Below are 19,059 nucleotides of genomic sequence, written 5' to 3'. Positions count from 1 at the left end.
ATTCTCTTTTCTGCACAGATTAGTTCTAAACCAGTGTTTCTCAACCTTCCTAATGCCGCAACCCCTTAGTACAGTTCCTTATGTTGTGGTGACCCCCAACCATAACATTTTCATTGTTACTTCATAACTGTAATTTTGCTACTGTTATGAATCGTAATGTAAATATCTTATATGCAGGATGTATTTTCAAATCCCAAATACCCAAATTTGAATACTGGTGGGGTTGGGACGGGATTGATTTTGTCATTTGGGAGCTGTAGTTGCTGGGATTTATAGTTCACCTACAATCAAAGAGCATTCTGAACACCACCAATGATGAAACTGAACCAACTTGGAACACAGAACTCCCATGACTAAGAGAAAATACTGGGAGGATCTGGTGGACATTGACCTTAAATTTATGGAGTTGTAGTTCACCTACATCCAGAGAGCACTGTGGACTCAAACAATGATGGATCTAGACCAAACTTGGTACAAATACTCAATATGCCAAAATTTGAACACTGGAGGAGTTTGAGGAAAATAGACCTTAACATTTGAGAGGGATTTATAGTTCACCCATAATGAAATAACATTCTGTACCCCGCCAACTATAGAATTGGACCAAACTTCCCACACAGAACCCCCATGACCAACAGAAAATACTATGTTTTCTGATGGTATTTGGCGACCCCTTTGCACCCCCTCGTGACCCTCACAGGGTCCTGACCCCCAGGTTGAGAAACACTGTTCTAAACAGAACAGAAAAGACATGGGTTTTTTTTCTCGTCCTCTCTTGATGTCTGTGCTGATCAAAAGGTCAAAAGACTGTGCGGTGGAGGAGTTCTGTGACTAATAAACTATCCAGAGCAGACCATATACACTGCCTTGAGCTTCTTAGAGGGAAAATAGGTTTACGTAACAGGATAAAGCAAAAGGGCTCTTTTGCAGACCACTTACCATTCAACTCTGGAGGAAGGTAAAGGTGGTATGTGCTGTAGATGTCATTAGACATCTGGAGCTGGAGCTTGGTGTATTTCTTTAGAAGCTTAGTAATATTCTCCTCCTGGAAGGGAGTCTTTTCCAAAATGACTACAGCGTCTTTCCCATTTCCAGAAGCACTTTTCACCTGAAGAAAAGAGAACAGTAAGAGAAGACCAAGTGGACATTCCCATAATAATAATAATAATAATAATAATAATACTTTATTTGTACCCCGCTACCGCATTATCACAGGGTGTCTGCGCCCCACACCAATGGAGAAATTACACTGCTTAGCCGGTATTGCACCACCTGACATCTGCCGGGAAGTAGCAGCCAATAGTGAAAGGACCAAGGCAGAGACATCTCCAGCTCATCCCTTGTTTGGGTATCAGCCAGCATGTCAACGACTTAAATCAAGACATAGTTTTCTTAGATCTACAGAGACACTCGCTGGAACACCTCAGCAAGCGAGAGTCCAAAAGTGGCAGGCCCAAATCCAGCACCTCAATCCGTGGGTGATACCAGATGAGAGACTCCCCCCTGGGCACACAGAAGACTGGGCGACTTGGAAGGCGCTGAACAGACTGCGCTCTGGCACCACGAGATGCAGCGCCAATCTTAAGAAACGGGGCTAAAGGTGGAATCCACGGCATGCGAGTGCAGAGAAGAACAAACCACTGACCACCTGCTGCAATGCACCCTGAGCCTTGCCACATGCACAATGGAGGACCTCCTTACGGCAACACCAGAAGCACTCCAAGTGGCCAGATACTGGTCAAAGGACATTTAATCAACTACCAAGTTTGCAAAATCTGTTTTTTTAAAAAATCTGTTTGTTTGTTTTGTTCTGTTGGAAATGTAATACAATGGTATGGTTGCTGATGACACGATAAATAAATAAATACCCCGCTACCATCTCCCCAAGGGACTCGGTGCGGCTTACATGAGGCCAAGCCCACAATACATCAGCAAAAACAACAACAATAATACAAAACAATGAAATAAAACTCATAAACAAAAATAGGCAGTAAACATCAACAATAACGCAAAAACATTTAAAAATATGGCTGGGCCAAATGTAATGATTAAAAATTTAAAAATAATGCTGAGCAAGACCAGGTGAAATATAACTAGGATAGAATTTCAGAAAAGAATGGGGCGAACAGACATTCCTAGGTACTTAAGTACCTCATTTAAGGAGGAAGGTCACATAGAAACCCAATAAACACATATAAACATCTTATTTAGTCGGTGGAGATTCCTTAAGTTCCATGAGTGTGGTTAAATCTGGATCTAACCCAATAATACAGCATTTAAAAATGCATATAACACTCTTAGCTTTCCAAGTGCTCCAGGTTACTGCAATCTTTGTAAGATTTGATAAGATGCTCTTGAATAGTCTCCTGTTCTAATGATTTTTACCCTTTGCGTTGTAATGTTATGTTTTAATGGCTTTAATGCTATCATCACCATTATCATTCTGCTTTCCTTTCTTAAATGAGACTCAAAGTGACCCACAACATTAAAAGCAATCCAGTTTAAAACCTACAACATCTGAATATTAAAATGAAATTAACATATAGTTATATACAGGGTGCAGCAGCATAACTTCCTTTTTTCAAAACTTAATAAAACCCATTGTATGAATCAGAAATTATTATTTTTTATAATGTAGGCACATACCTAAAGTTTTGTTTTACGTAGTTTTGAAGATCAAATTAGGTCGGTGACGTCCCCCATTCTCTATACACTGAGTAAATCGATTTCTGGCGTTTGTCATTACTCTTTGCCAGCATAGCAGGCATTATGTTGGCAATTTCTTCCTGGATGTTGGTCTTCAAATCTTGTAGGGTCCTTGGATGGTTCACAGAAACATGGGATTTCAAAAAAACCCATACAAGATTTGAAAACCAACATCCAGGAAGAAATTGCCAACATAACACCTGCTATGCTGACAAGAGGCATGACAAATGCCAGAGATCAGTTTACTCAGTGTATGGAGAATGGGGGACCTCGCCTACCCAATTTGATCTTCAAAACTACGTAAAACAAAACTTTAGGTATGTGCCTACATTGTAAAAAAAAAATTCTGATTCATACAATGGGTTTTATTAAGTTTTGAAAAAGGAAGTTATGCTGCTGCACCCTGTACATCAGTGTTTCTCAACCTAGGGGTCGGGACCCCTGGGGGGGGTCACAAGGGGGTGTCAGAGGGGTCGCCAAAGACCACCAGAAAACACAGTACTTTCTGTTGATTATGGGGGGTCTGTGTGGGAAGTTTGGCCCAATTCTATTGTTGGTGGGGTTCAGAATATTCTTTGTAGGTGAACTATAAATCCCAGAAACTACAACTCCCAAATGTCAAGGTCTATTTTCCTCAAATTCCACCAGTGTGCATATTTGGGTATATTGAATATTCATGCCAAGTTTGGTTCAAATCCATCATTGTTTGAGTCCACAGTGCTCTCTGGATGTAGGTGAACTACAACTCCAAAATTCAAGGTCAATGCCCACCAAACTCTTCCAGTATTTTCTGTTGGTCATGGAAGTTCTGTGTGCTAAGTTTAGTTCAATGCCATTGCCGGTGGAGTTCAGAATGCTCTTTGATTGGAGGTGAACTATAAATCCCATCAACTGCAACTCCCAAATGAAAAAAAAAATCATAATTTTTTGAGTGATGGTCACTCCTTGTGTTGTGAGATGTTTTGTTGCCAAATTTGGTGTGATTTCGTTCATGGGTTTTTTTGTTTTTAAGGTACTCATTATGCGCAGAACATTTTTATATAGATGTCCAGGGTGGGAGAAAGAACCCTTGTCTGCTTGAGACAAGTGTGAATGTTGCAATTGGCCACCTTGATTAATGGCCTTTCATCTTCAAAGTCTGGCTGCTTGCTCCCTGGGGGATCCTTTGTTGGGAGGTGTTTGCTGGCCCTGATTGATTCTTGTCTGGAATCCCTTTGTTTTTGGAGTGTTGCTCTTTATTTACTGTCCTGATTTTAGAGGGTTTTTGAAATACTGGTAGCCAGATTTGGTTCACTTTCATGGTTTCCTCCTTTCTGCTGAGATTGTCCACATGCTTGTGGATTTCAATGGCTTCTCTGTGAAGTCTGACATGATGGTTGTCAGAGTGGTCCAGAATTTCTGTGTTTTCAAATAATATGCTGTGTCCAGGTTAGTTCATCAGATGTTCTGATTGAAAGTCTTCTGTCTTTCTTGGGGGGGGGGGGGGGGGGGTTAACTATAGTTGGACAATGGATGTCATTGAGGTTAAGACTCCCTTCTCTGTCCTTTAGAGAGATAAATCATAGTAGGGTGTGAGGAACCCTTTGTTATAGGTCTCATTTTTATCTATTAAATCTGACCTTGACTATTCTATTATGGGTGCCTTCCAAATCCATTTAATGTATCCTCCTCCCCTTTAATAGTCATCTTCCAAACACTCCGAATCTGACCTAAAGTCTTCCAAAAGCCATTTATCTAGGATTTACGTGCTACTTAGAAATTATAGAGACGCCTGGCAATTTCCTGGCACTTCATCAAGCGCCTCCATTATCTCAAAGACGGATTTACATAGGACAATAAAAGAACGTACCCAACCGTATCCCCCCTCACGCATCCCCCCCTAACCATGCCTGGGAGAACCTGCCTTCCTAACACCATACAGCTGTAAACAGCGAATTAAAAGATCACTTGCAAATTTCCCATTTTTATAGTCCCCGAGAGACAAGTCCATCCATCTTCTTTACAGCATTAGAGTTAACTGCTAGTTTGCAATTCGATTCCACTTTAAACATTAAACATGAAAAACTGATCTCCAGGCGAAAAGCAATAGATATGCTAATAAGAAAAATAATCTAAGCCTCAGGATGCATATCAAGCACTTTTGTTAGGTGGAATAATGGTAACCTGTGCCTTTCCTCTACACAATCCCTGTTAATTACTTCTGGCTGCTAAGGATTGGGGAAGTGGCTCCACTTCATCCAGGGCACTTCCACCTTCAAAAACTGCCATAGCCAAGTGAAACAGTTTTTTAAACCCACTTTATTTTTATTGAACATTTTGCTATCTTGAATGCAGGTGATAGTAGTACATTGGATGTTTATAGAATTTATTATTATTACTAGCTGTCCCCTGCCATGCGTTGCTGTAGCCCAGTCTGGTGATCTGGAAAATAATGAGAAGGTGTACCTTGGGAAGTTGGATCTGGCCACGGTGGTCCACACTCTTGTTACATCCCTAATAGATTACTGCAACGCACTCTATGTGGGGTTGCCTTTGAAGACTGTTCGGAAACTTCAATTAGTTCAACGGGCGGCAGCTAGATTACTCACCAGAGCGTCATACAGGGAGCATACCACCCCCCTGCTATGTCAGCTCCACTGGCTGCCGATCCAGTTCCGAGCACAATTCAAAGTGCTGGTTTTGACCTCAAAACCCTTTACGGCTCCGGCCCAGCGTACCTGTCTGAACGTATCTCCTTCTACGTCCCACCTCGGACTTTAAGATCTGCTGAGGGGGCCCTGCTCTCAGCCCCACCTTTATCACAAGTGAGACTGGTGGGGACGAGGGACAGGGCCTTCTCGGTGGTGGCACCTTGACTGTGGAATGCACTCCCGGGGGAGATTAGGACATCAACATCCCTCCTCTCTTTCAGAAGGAAGCTAAAAACCTGGATGTGGGACCAGGCTTTCGGGTAAGCTGGCAGATGGACAAAGACAACCAATGACGACCAGAGTAGGAAAGGACAATGACGATGCGAGATGGTTTACGGATTTGAATTGGTGAACATTGACCACAGGATGATTTTATTGCTGCTAGTATACTGTTTGATTGTTTTAATTAGTTATAACTGTTGATATTATATGGTAAATTTGTGTATTGTATATTGTATTGTATTTTGTGAATTGTTAGGCATCGAATTGTGCCTTTTGTAAGCCGCCCTGAGTCCCCCCTAGGGGGTTGAGAAGGGTGGGGTAGAAGCACCCCAAATAAATAAATACATAAATGTTGATTTGTGATATATGTAATGTCTTTATGCTTGTGGGTAAACACGGTAGTCCACGCTCTGGTTACATCCCGTACAGACTACTGCAACGCTCTCTATGTGGGGTTGCCTCTGAAGACTGCTCGGAAGCTTCAAATGGTCCAGCGTTCGGCAGCCAGGTTGCTAACAGGAGCGGCACTCAGAGAGCATACTACTCCTCTGTTGCTCCACCTCCACTGGCTGCCAGTTTGCTACCGGGCACAATTCAAAGTGCTGGCGTTAGCCTATAAAGCCCTAAATGGTTCTGGCGCTACTTACCTCTCCGAACGCATCTCCTCCTATGAACCGACTAGGACACTAAGATCATCTGGGGAGGTCCTGCTCTCTGTCCCGCCTGCATCACAGGCACCCTTGGCGGGGACGAGAGACAGAGCCTTCTTAGTGGTGGCCCCTCGGCTGTGGAACGCCCTGCCTGCAGATATCAGATTGGCCCCCTCCCTGCTGGCGTTTCGGAGGAAAGTGAAGACCTGGCTGTTCAAACAAGCATTTGATTAAACAGTGTAATTGAACATAGGAATACGGAATAATGGATGATGAGACTGGATTCTGATTTTACTGTTGAGGCGCTAATGATTGTTATACTGATGTTTAATGATTTATGTTATAATTGTTTTTAATTGCCCTATACTTGTCTCGTGATGTTTTGTATCGATGTTGTTCACCACTTTGAAACGCCTGAGGGCTGAGAAAAGCGGCATATAAATAAAATAAATAAACAGTATTTCTTGCTGTTTCTTTCCCTGTCTCTCTATGAGCTCTCCCTTACAAATAGTCCTGCCCCTTTTTTTCTCACCCTGAGTTTTTAAACCATTTTATGTACATGCGGCCTGCCAACTGTCATTATGTTCGGTTTTAATGTTTTGTGGATATTGTTTATATGCTTACATGTTTTCTACTTTAATGTTATGTCATTTATTTTATTGCAATTTGTATTGTACTGTAATTTGTTGTTCGGGCTTGGAGCCCCGAGCTCCCGTTGGGGAGATGATGGCGGGGTATAAATAAAGATTATTATTATTATTCTTTGTCAGTGTTGATGTGGAAATTGTCTGGTTTGCCTACTCTGGAACATGCAACATCTAATAGTCCTTCTATTATAGTTTGCCCCAGTTCTCTCGTTGGTGGGGTTTAGAATGCTGTCTGATGAACTATAAATCCCAGCAACTACAACTCCCAAATGTCAAAGTCTACTCCCCCCCCCCCCCAAACTCCATCTATGATCATATTTGAACATATGGAATATTTGTGCCAAGTTTGGTCCAGATCCATCATTGTTTGAGTCCACAGTGCTCTCTGGATGTAGGTGAACTACAACTCCCAAACTCAAGGTCAATGCCCACCAAACCCTTCTAGTGTTTTCTGTTGGGCATGGGAGTCCTGTATGCCACATGTGGTTCAATTTCATCATTGGTGGAGTTCAGAATGCTCTTTGATTGTAGATGTACTTTAAATCCCAGCAACTACATCTCCCAAATGACAAAATCATTTTTTTTTAGTGATGGTCGCTCCTTGGGTGAGTAGGCGTCTTGTGGCCAAATTTGACAGCAATTCGTCCAGTGGTTTTTGAATTATGTTAATCCCACAAATGAACATTGCATTTTTATTTATATATTATTATTGTTATTATTATTGTTATTATTTCTTACTATGGCTTGATGTGGGTTACAACATAGCTAAAACACATAATCATATGAAATATACATATTGAAACATATTTCTACAAAATACATCTATCAAAATACACAGAACAAAAATGAAAATAAAGTGAGTTCAAAATTTGTGATTAAAACTGGCTGGGTTTTATGTAACTGACACAAAAAGTTCAACAAATTACAGGGGGGCATTGACAAACAAAGGAAACGGAAAGATTGTGTTTCTGCAATGCAGAGGCTTGAGCTAGATCACTGTTTCTTAAACTTTGGGTCTGGACCTCAAATACAGGGCACAAAAAATTTGGCAACAGTAAAAGGTTTCTGTACACCACCTAGTGGCTGTTTTAGGCATTTACGCAAATCTATTAGCAACAGCTTTCAGCGGGGTATAAATAAAGATTATTATTAGAACCATAGAATCATAGAGTTGGAAGAGACCTCATGGGCCATCCAGTCCAACCCCCTGCCAAGAAGCAGGAATATTGCATCCAAATCACCCCTGATAGATGGTTATCCAGCCCCTGTTTAAAAGCTTCCAAAGAAGGAGCCTCCACCACACTCCGGGGCAGAGAGTTCCACTGCTGAACGGCTCTCACAGTCAGGAAGTTCTTCCTCATGTTCAGATGGAATCTCCTTTCTTGTAGTTTGAAGCCATTGTTCCGCGTCCTAGTCTCCAAGGAAGCAGAAAACAAGCTTGCTCCCTCCTCCCTGTGATTATTGTTGTTGTTGTTGTGTTGTTGGGCTTGGCCTCATGTAAGCCGTCCCGAGTCCCCATTGGGGAGATGGTGGCGAGATATAAATAAAGTTTATTATTATTATTATTTCACAAAAATGAAATAAAAATGAACTGCATATTGAAAACATTGCTCAAATAGTTAAAACACATTTAAAACACAATTAGGTTCTGCTGAAAGAGAGTGAACTTTAATGCTCTTTTCAATGCTGACAGTCTGGGACCAAACAACAGAAAGGGCACAAAAAGGACAAATTTACACTATCTCTCTTTAAAATGAGCTTACTTTTTTTCTTCAGGTCAAGAATGCTCATTCCTAAATTAGAGAGAGATGAAATAGAGATGCAGTTCTCTTCCTGCACTTCACAAAACAGGGCAATGAATGAATGAATGAATGGGGGCCTTCGACCTCCCCCATAAGAAGAATGGTAAATTCCACAGGAGGATCAGAAGTAGCTTATACCGGCCCCGCCCCCTGATTCTGATTGGCCGACAAAGCACTGTCCTCTAGCTCCCCCTATAAAAGAATGGTATATTCCACGGAAGAGGAAAAGATTCCGTTATCGCTGGCCCCGCCCCCTCATTCTGATTGGCTGCCGCGGTCCAAATCAATCAGAGTACCTTCCCGTGAAGGAAGATGGCCTTCTCCCGCGCAGAGTCTCTCAGCACTTTGCACACGGAAAGCTCCGCTAAAGGAAAGTCGCCAGCCACGGCTTCACTCCCTGGAGGAGCGGTGGCGTCCCCGTCGTTGTCCTCACGCTTTCTCTTCGCGACTGGGGACTCCGCCATGGCACTACCGGGCCGGGAGCTCACGCGCATGCGCACTCGCGGCCAAGCCTACATGAGGGACTGGGCAGGGAGCTCACACGCATGCGCACTCGCGGTCAAACTTTCCTAAAGGCAGGAATGAGGGACTGTCTGTATGTACCCTGCGCATGCGCAAGAGGATTCTCACGTTTTGAACATAGAAGTAGGAAGTAGTAGAGTGACAATGGAAACAGTGTAGCAAAAAAATATATAACTCCTGGTTACTTTTCAGCCTTCTACTTGAACAACATTCTTTATTTAGTGCCTATTAGACAATCTGTGATTGAATTAGAGCAGGAGTTGGCAAACTTGGGCCCTCCAGGTGTTTTGGACTTCAACTCCCACAATTCCTAACAGCTTACCAGCTGTTAGGAATCGTGGGAGTTGGAGTCCAAAACACCTGGAGGGCCCAAGTTTGCCCTTTAATCTAGGCCTTGCACAGTAAGACCAATCAGTCCCATTGAAGGCTTCATCAGATACAAACTTCCATCCATTCAGGCCCAAGTTAGTCTCTTCTGCTTGAATTTTGGTCGAGCTCCTGTAGATCTGAAAAGGATAAGAAAGAAAGAGGAGTGGGATTAGGAGCCGTAATCCAAATGATTCAGACCACTTTTTGGTTTTCAATAGTTTGGAATTTGATACCTGGTGAATGACATCTAAAGCCTTTGACTGTGTGGATCATAATAAATTGTGGCAAAAATCACAACAGCAAAACAACAGAGGGGAAACAAACAGGCACATAAAATCACTCTCAACAAAAGATTCCCCCCAGGTGCTTCCAAGCCATTGAACGCAAATCAAGACCTCACTACGTCTGAGGATGCTTGCCATAGATGCAGGCGAAACGTCAGGAGAAAAATTGCCTCCAGAACATGGCCATATAGCCCGGAAAAACCTACAACAACCCAATGATTCTGGCCATGAAAGCCTTCGACAATAAATTGTGGCAAGTTCTTGGTGGTATGGGCATACCAAATCACCTTATCTCTCTCCTGAGGAATCTGTATAAGGATCAAGTAGCAACAGTCAGAACTGACCACGGAACAACAGACTGGTTCAAGATAGGGAAAGGCGTACGGCAGAGTTGTATTCTCTCACCCAGCCTATTTAACTTGTATACAAAACACATCATGAGATGTGCAGGGTTTGAGGAATGCAAGGCTGGGGTGGAAATTGCTGGAAGAAACATTAACAACCTTAGATATGCAGATGACACCATTTTAATGGTCAAAAGCAAGGAGGAGCTTCTAATCAAGGTGAAAGAAGAAAGCGCAAAAGCTGGGTTACAGTTAAACATTAAAAAAACCAAGATTACAGCAACAAGAATGATTGACAACTGGGAAATAGAGGGGAAAAACATGGAGGCAGTGACAGACTTTGTATTTCTAGGTGCAAAGATTACTGCAGACGCAGACTGCAGCCAGGAAATCAGGAGACACTTACTTCTTGGGAGGAGAGCAATAACCAATCTCGATAAAATAGTGAAGAGTAGAGACATCACACTGGCAACAAAGATCTGCATAGTCAAAGCAATGGTATTCCCCATAGTCACCTACGGGTGTGAGAGCTGGAGCTTAGGGAAGGCTGAGCGAAGGAAGATAGATGCTTTTGAACCATGGTGTTGGAGGAGAGTGCTTTGGACCACCAGAAGATCCAACCAGTCCATACTTCAGGAGGGAAGGATAGTAGAGACAAAGTTGAAGTACTTTGGCCACACCATGAGAAGACAGGAAAGCTTAGAGAAGACAATTATGCTGGGCAAAATGGAAGGAAAAAGGAAGAGGGGCTGACCAAGGACAAGTTGGATGGATGGTATCCTTGAAGTGACTGGATTGACCTTAAAGGAGCTGGGGGTGGTGACGACTGACAGGGAGCTCTGGCGTGGACTGGTCCATGAAGTCACGAAGAGTCGGAAATGACTGTATGAATGAACAACAACAACGAATGACATCTCTATCCTTTTAGGGCAAGCAATATAATAATGGTCTAAGCCAGTGGCTCTCAACCTGTGGGTCCCCAGGTGTTTTGGCCTTCAGCTCCCAGAAATCCCAACAGTCAGTAAACTGGCTGGGATTTCTGGAAGTTGTAGGCCAAAACACCTAGGGATCCACAGGTTGAGAACTACTGGTCTAAGCATTATATTTTCTACAGAAATGCTCTTGAGGTTCCCTTGATGGCTACTCTTCCCATTACATTATTGCTCAGTGGTTTCCCGTGTCTTGTATGGAATCCCGTTCCCATTTTCAAAGGGTGAAAAGCCTTCTCCATGCCATCACACTCCTAATCAGATGGACTACAACTCCCACTATCCCTAAGGCAATATGTTGAGAGGAGGCTTTTAAGCAGAGGCTGGATGGCCATTTGTTGGGAGTGCTTTGATTGTGCTTTTCCCTGTATGGCAGGGGACTGGACTACACGGCCCATGTACTCTCTTCCAACTCTGTGATTCTATATGATTTTGTCTGGATAATGCCAGAATAAAGTGTTAGTATATGACGATGTTCTCAATATGTTGCTCTCCAGATGTTTGGGATTTCAATTTCCAGAACTCTCAATACTGTCAAAAGGTGGGGATTCCAGGAATGGAAATCCAGAACATTAGAAAATTAAAGCTAATGATCTTGTACATTTACTATATCAAATTTAGTACAGACAGTTTCCAAGTTACAAACAAGATAGGTTCTGTAGCTTTGTTTTTAAGTTGAAGTCAGAACAGGTACATTTTAAAGTGTAACTCCAGCCAAAGAATAAATAGATAGATAGATAGATAGATAGATAGATAGATAGATAGATAGATAAGCTCTGGATAGCATAGGGAAGGGTTAACACCCTATGGCAGGGGTCCTCAAACTAAGGCCCGGGGGCCGAATACGGCCCTCCAAGGTCATTTACCTGGCCCTCGCTCAGGGTCAACCTAAGTCTGAAACAACTTGAAAGCACACAACAACAACAATCCTATCTCATCAGCCAAAAGCAGGCCCACACTTCCCACTGAAATACTAATAAGTTTATATTTGTTAAAATTGTTCTTCATTTTAAATATTGCATTGTCTTTAAGTTGTTTTTTTTTTTTTGCACTACAAAAAAGTGCGCATAGGAATTTATGTTTTTTTTCAAATTATAATCCGGCCTTCCAACAGTTTGAGGGACTGTGACCTGGCCCTCTGTTTAAAAAGTTTGAGGAACCCTGCCCTATGGTGTTTGTTTTGCTATCTGTGGCCCTGTTTAGAAGATTTCATTTTACTTTCTCTGTGATAATTGGATTTTGAAAAAGTTGGCTTGCTGTGGAAACAAAGATTGGTGCTAAAGCTTTGGTGGAGCCACCTTTTCCCCATGATAATAACTCTTCCAGGAGTGGATTTCCCTTTCAAGGGATAGATTTCTCTCACTTCCTTTTGTCAGATATTTGTAACTTGGGGACTGCCTGTAATCTTAGATCAAGTTCCCCCCCCCCCTCCAAAAAAAACAATAAATCTGCCCATAGAAAGACCTCTGTGAGAAATGTGTGTGCCCTTTGACTTACAACGGATCAGCGTCTCTTTGATCTGCTTGAAGCTGGCCTCCCAGATGGCCACATTGATGTAGTAGATGCACCGGAGCTCTCTGGGGTAGTCCTTGCGGTTCAGGTCTTTTAGCACAGGGATGGTGCGCCCGTTTGCCATGGGGGCTTCGGTCAGGGCATGGTGCATCTGATAGCGGCACCAGGGATCCGTGAGGAAGTGGGGGGTGATGAGCAGCACCCAGCAGTGGCTGTTCTGGACCGCGTCACACAACTCTGTCACAACGGCGCCCCCCGGAGCAGCATCCCTTGGCTGAAGAAAGCAGCGGAAGCGTTCAGGCTGGCTCTCCAGGTAGGAGACCAGCAGTTCCACAAAATCGAGGTCCCCTTCGTTGTGACAGATGCACACGTCATAGGGTTTGCTCCAGCGGATGCTGTCATCACTATTTGTGCTTACCAAAGAGGCAGGGGAAGCTTGTTTGGGGCTGTCTGTCAAACCACTGGCTGAAGTGCAAGATCTTCTTCCCGCAAGGGGTGAAGGGAAAGGTGGTGAAGATTCAGTAGCATTGTTTCCTGACGGTTTTGGACCTTTCTTGGGTTTCTGCAGGAATGTTTTCAACCAGCCTGCAATGTGAACAATATAGAATCTGGTAAAGTTGCAAGCGGCAAGTTAACATACTATAAAATTATTTTTTTTCTTTCTCAAGACCCACCACTGATTATGTGCAGAAGTGGTCGGAAATACACTTTCAGTTTTGTTATCTATATAAATAAAAATGTAATGTTCATTTGTGGGATTAGCATAACTCAAAAACCACTGGACGAATTGGCACCAAACTTGGACACAATACACCTCTCAGGCCAACGAGTGACCATCACTCATAAAAACATTGAAAAACACAGTAGAAGAGACTTAAAAAGCCAAAATAAAACAACAAAAAATACATTACAAAGCATGCGCAAAACCATACATATATCTACACAAACACACATATACACAAATATATACACACATATATACACACACAAAACACATCTACACAGACTGGGCCACAGCAACACATGGCAGGGGACAGCTAGTCTATATAAATAAAAATGTATGTTCGTTTGTGGAACTCAAAACAGAACTCAAAAACCAATGGGCCAATTGACACCAAATTTGGACAGCATAGACCTAACAACCCAATGTATGTCTTTCACTCAATTTTTTTTTATTTTATCATTTGGGAGTTATTGTTGCTGGGATTTATAGTTCACCTACAATCACAGAGCATTCTGAACTCCACCAATTATGGCATTGAACCAAACGTGGCACACAGGACTCCCATGACCAACAGAAAATACTGGAAGGGTTTGGCGGGCATTGATCTTGAGTTTGGGACTTATTATTTATTTATTTATTTGCTTTATTTCTATACTGCATTTTTCAGCCTAATTAGGTGACTCAATGCGGTTTACACAATACAGGTTATCACAACAATATCCTAAGCAGTTAAAACACATCATACACAACAGACAAAATCAACAATCATTATCATATCATAACGCCTCGATAACAAATCAGAATCCGTTCTCATAATCCTTGTACCATTCCTATGTTCAATTTTACCGTCTTCCTGTGTTCAGTTGCACTGCTTAGCCAAACGCTTGTTCGTAGAGCCAAGTCTTAACCTTCTTCCGGAACGCCAACAGTGAAGGGGCCTGTCTGATGTCTACAGGTAAGGCATTCCATAGCCGAGGGGCCACCACCGAGAAGGCCCTGTCCCTCGTCCCCGCCAACCGGGCCTGTGATGCAGGCGGGACCGAGAGCAGGGCCTCCCCGGACGATCTTAATGTCCTAGTCGGTTCATAGGTGGAGATGCGTTCGGAGAGGTAAGTGGGGCCAGAACCGTTTAGGGCTTTATAGGCTAACGCCAGCATCTTGAATTGTGCCCGGTAGCAAATTGGCAGCCAGTGGAGCTGGCTCAACAGAGGAGTGGTATGCTCCCTGAGTGCCGTTCCCGTTAGCAACCTGGCTGCCGAGCGCTGGACCATCTGAAGCTTCTGGGTAGTCTTCAAGGGCAACCCCACGTAGAGCGCATTGCAGTAATCTATGCGGGATGTAACCAGAGCGTGGACTACCGTGGCCAATTCAGACTTCCCAAGGTATGGGCGCAGCTGGCGCACAAGTTTTAATTGTGCAAATGCTCCCCTGGATACCGCCGAGACCTGGGGTTCCAGGCTTGCGAAGAATCATAGAATCATAGAATCAAAGAGTTGGAAGAGACCTCATGGGCCATCCAGTCCAACCCCCTGCCAAGAAGCAGGAATATTGCATTCAAATCATTCAAATCCAGGGTCACACCCAAGCTGCGAACCTGCGTCTTCAGGGGGAGTGTAACCCCGTCTAACACAGGCTGTAACCCTATACCCTGTTCGGCCTTTCGACTGACCAGGAGTGCCTCTGTCTTGTCTGGATTCAGTTTCAATTTGTTAGCCCTCATCTAGTCCGACACAGCGGCCAAGCACCGGTTCAGGACCTGAACAGCCTCCTTAGTAGTGGGTGGAAAGGAGTGACAGAGTTGGACTTGTAGTTTGCCTACATCCAGAGAGCACTGTGGACTCAAAAACTATGATGGATCTGGACCAAACATGGCACAAATATTCCATATGCCTAAATATGAACATAGATGAAGTTTGGGGGAAATAGACCTTGACATTTGGGATTTGTAGTTGCTGGTATTTATAGTTCACCTACAATCAAAGAGCATTCTGAATCCCACAAACGACAGACTTGGGCCAAATTTCCCACACAGAACCCCCCATGACCAACAGAAAATACTTAAGGCTATCCAGTCCAACTCTCTTCACCAGGGCAAGAAAATGTAATCAGAGTCCTCCTGACAAAGAGCCATCCAGCCATAGATATAGATAGATAGATAGATAGATAGATAGATAGATAGATAGATAGATATGATTCACACACATACACAGATATAGTGTCATAGATTTGAAAGGGATCCCTAAAGAAGGACTATGATATATTGCATATTCTGGAGTAGGCAAACCAGACACTCTCCACATCAACACTGACAAAGAAACAGCAAGAAATACTGTTTACCCACAAGCATAAAGAAATTACATATATTAGAAACCTACACTTTCTCATTACTTTATTTTCCAGATTACCAGACTGGGCCACAGCAACGTGTTGCAGGGGACAGCTAGTATATTTAAAAAAAAACTTTTTGTGCCAAAACAATGGAGGCCCTGCATGATGTTTTAATGCAAAAAATTCTATTCCTGAAGGCTTCTAGAAATGAGAACAACCTTCCTTAATGGGAAAGTACTTGACAAGCAATCTTGGGTTTGCAAAGGGGGCTGTGAGGCCTCAGATCATAATATTACATTTCCTGCACTTATAAGCACCTTCTTGCTAAACGTTCATCTCTATACCACCAGCACTCATTACACCAGCTTAGTATCCGATTTACAACACTAGTGCTATTACAAAACACACATAAATAGTTTCGTTGATGGCTTGCATGCTTGTCAGCTACTCAGTCTCCTCCTTTCAGAATTAAGAACATGGTAATCTTTTCTGTACCACATCCTTAAGCACAACCTTCACAGAGAAAACAATCTGGATTTATGAACTAACCTTCAGGTTCTGCCCTCAATAGCAGATTTTTTGCAAAAAAATAATAATTAGAGCCTCAGATTATGAAACACTTCTAAATACTAATAGGAAAACTATAGCAACAATTTATTTATTTATTTATTTGCAGTATTTATATTCCACCCTTCTCACCCCACAGGAGACACAGGGCGGATTACAATGTACACATATATGGCAAACATTCAATGCCAAAGACACACAAAAGATATAGACAGACAGTCAGAGGCCATTTAACTTTTCTGGCCGCCAGGGGAGCTGTTGCTTTCATCGTCTATCTGCGACACTAATGAAGTATTTTGTGCATTCCCTGGATGCTTTTTGCTGGTGTCTTTTTTATGGCTTCGTAAATTAGTTAAATTAGCCTCCTCACACATAGGTGGTACCTAATTTTCCTACTTGACAGATGCAACTCTCTTTCGGGTTGCAAAGGTCGACAACAAGCTACACAATTGGTCGGAAGCTCACTCCGATCTGGGCCAGCTTCGAACTCATGACCTTTGGGTCAGAAGTGATCTTAATGCAGCTGACACTCAGCCAGCAGCGCCACAGTCCCGGTGCAAAACAAATACATGTCCCCAGGTAGAGGTTCCTACACGAGAGTACAAGAAACTGCCTAATCCACAAATACATTAGACATATTGTTGACTCTGTCTGGACACCACTTTCCATAGTTGTCCCTAGATCTATCTGAAAATCCCCAGTGATCTCCCCTCCAAAGTATTAACCAGGCCTGACATTACTACGATTCTAAATTCAGGTGAACTGGGGTCCGTTCAAGGTGAGATGCTGGTCCAAACCACCCTGGGGTGTGGTCCAAACAATGTCTCTCTGAGCACAGACAAGCCAGGATCTGCGTACTCACTTGACATATCAGGAGCCAGTCTCAAATGAAAAGCATCCAGCATAGAAGCTATTCATCACGCTCTTCTGTTTGTCATGTACACAAGAAACCAACTCAGGGCAGCTCCTGCAATCTCAACAAGGAAAAAATACCAAAATTAGTTGTCACATTGAGCAAGTTTCGTAAGTCCAGAAAATTAATTGAGAAGTGATTACAAACACAAAGAGAGAACTGTGGACTCAAACAATGATGGATTTGGACCAAGCTTGGCACGAATACTCAATATGCCCAAATGTGAACACTGGTGGAGTTTGGGGGAAATTAGACCTTGAAATTTGGGATTTGTAGTTTTGGGGATTTTTAGTTCACCTGCATCAAAGAGCATTCTGAACCCCACTAACGATAGAATTGGGCCAAACTTCCCACACAGAACCCCCATGACTATCAGGAAATACTGTGTTTTCTGATGGTCTCTGGGGATCCCTCTGATACCCCTCGTGACCCCTCCAGAGGTCCCAACCCCCTGGTTGAGAAACACTGCTCTAGAGGCATTCTCTCCTGACGTTTCGCCTGCATCTATGGCAAGCATCCTCAGAGGTAGTGAGGTCTGTTGGAACTAGGAAAGTGGGAAAACTAGGAAAACTAGGAAAAAAACCAACAGACCTCACTACCTCTGAGGATGCTTGCCATAGATGCAGGCGAAACGTCAGGAGAGAATGCCTCTAGAACATGGCCATATGGCCCGAAAAAACCTAAAACAACCCAGTAACTATGTATTGTTGAAGGCTTTCATGGCTGGAATCACTAGGTTCTTGTGGGTTTTTTCGGGCTATAGGGCCATGTTCTAGAGGCATTTCTCCTGACGTTTTGCCTGCATCTATGGCAAGCATCCTCAGAGGTAGTGAGGTCTGTTGGAATTAGGACAATGGGTTTATATATCTGTGGAATGGCCGGGGTGGGGCAAATGACTCTTGTCTGTTGGAGCTAGGTGTGAAAGTTTCAACTGACCACCTTGATTAGCATTTGATGGCCTGGCAGTGCCTGGGGCAATCTTTTGTTGAGAGGTGATTAGATGTCCTTGTTTGTTTCCTCTCTGTTGTTTTGCTGTTGTAATTTTAGAGTTTTTTTAATACTGGTAGCCAGATTTTGTTCATTTTCATGGTTTCCTTCTTTCTGTTGAAATTGTCCACATGGTTATTTTTTATTGCTTCTACTTCCCAGGGACCCTTTCATGCTACATAATTTGGCCATTTTGGTAAAAGATTTTCCTAGTTCCAACAGACCTCACTATCTCTGAGGATGCTTGCCATCGATGCAGGCAAAATGTCAGGAGAGAATGCCTCTAGAGTCTAGAACATGGCCATATAGCCCGAAAAACCTATAACTTGACTTGGGTTATTTACGGAAGGAAGCAAACAATGCGTTTGAGAAACCCTCCACAGGCAGAAAATAATTTTTTTAATCTATATGTAAAATCAAAGGAAAGGCATTCAGGAGGAAGAGAATAGAAGCTAGTTTTGGAAAGTGAGAAGGGGCTCACCATTGGAGATCGACCCGACCTGTGGCAGCCTTCCGGGTTTTGGGAGGAGGAAGCAGCGATTGCAGCCTCGGAGGAAGGAAGCTGCCAAAGGGACGCTCCCTCCCCGGAAAGTTTTGCAAAGTAACCCACTCGTGTCCTCAACTGTCACAAGCACCCTTTCTCCTGAAACCCAAAACACTCCAGAGTTGTCCACTGTAGCTTTGTTTCAGGCACAACATTATTTTGCAAATGTTTGTAAAATGACCTAGTATATAGGCATAATAATGGGTTTAGGTCGGGAACTGCATTTTGTGTTTAGGCATGTGGCTGGATCTACACTGCC

General features: G+C 43.1%; 2 protein-coding genes across 3 annotated transcripts in view; both read right to left on the bottom strand.

Moving 5' to 3' along the window:
- DCPS (decapping enzyme, scavenger) overlaps positions 1 to 9,372 on the bottom strand; it is a 64,045-nt gene extending 54,673 nt beyond the window's left edge. The window contains exons 1-2 of the mRNA XM_060787390.2: positions 9,014 to 9,372; positions 940 to 1,108 (exon numbers count right to left, since the gene is read on the bottom strand). Coding sequence (XP_060643373.2) covers positions 940 to 1,108; positions 9,014 to 9,211 — 367 coding nt within the window. The 5' untranslated portion in view covers positions 9,212 to 9,372. The remainder of the gene's footprint in view (positions 1 to 939; positions 1,109 to 9,013) is intronic.
- Positions 9,373 to 9,567: 195 nt separating this feature from the next.
- TIRAP (TIR domain containing adaptor protein) lies at positions 9,568 to 18,821 on the bottom strand. 2 transcript variants are annotated; one of them, XM_060787391.2, is made up of 4 exons: positions 18,738 to 18,821; positions 17,219 to 17,330; positions 12,723 to 13,322; positions 9,568 to 9,745 (listed from the first exon to the last, which is right to left on the bottom strand). In XM_060787391.2, the coding sequence occupies exons 2-4, from the start codon at positions 17,259 to 17,261 to the stop codon at positions 9,705 to 9,707; spliced, it is 684 nt and encodes a 227-aa protein (XP_060643374.2). In that variant the 5' UTR covers positions 17,262 to 17,330; positions 18,738 to 18,821; the 3' UTR covers positions 9,568 to 9,704. The 2 variants fall into 2 exon arrangements, with proteins under 2 accessions (XP_060643374.2, XP_060643375.2); XM_060787392.2 differs by having other exon boundaries at positions 17,219 to 17,323.
- Positions 18,822 to 19,059: the final 238 nt, after the last annotated feature.

Source organism: Anolis sagrei, chromosome 7 (genome assembly GCF_037176765.1).
Source record: "Anolis sagrei isolate rAnoSag1 chromosome 7, rAnoSag1.mat, whole genome shotgun sequence".
NCBI lineage: Eukaryota > Metazoa > Chordata > Lepidosauria > Squamata > Dactyloidae > Anolis > Anolis sagrei.
The sequence above is the reverse complement of the archived record's forward strand: the minus strand, read 5'-3'. Positions and strand labels throughout refer to the sequence as shown.

What these genes read in the sequence shown, in the direction of transcription:
- TIRAP (XM_060787391.2), bottom strand. Translation starts at nt 17,261, where the DNA reads ATGCTGGATGCTTTTCATTTGAGACTGGCTCCTGATATGTCAA. An exon ending in ACTGGCTCCTGATATGTCAA is followed by an intron (nt 13,323 to 17,218) that starts GTGAGTACGCAG and finishes TTCACATTGCAG; the next exon opens with GCTGGTTGAAAACATTCCTG. An exon ending in CAAAGAGACGCTGATCCGTT is followed by an intron (nt 9,746 to 12,722) that starts GTAAGTCAAAGG and finishes TATCCTTTTCAG; the next exon opens with ATCTACAGGAGCTCGACCAA.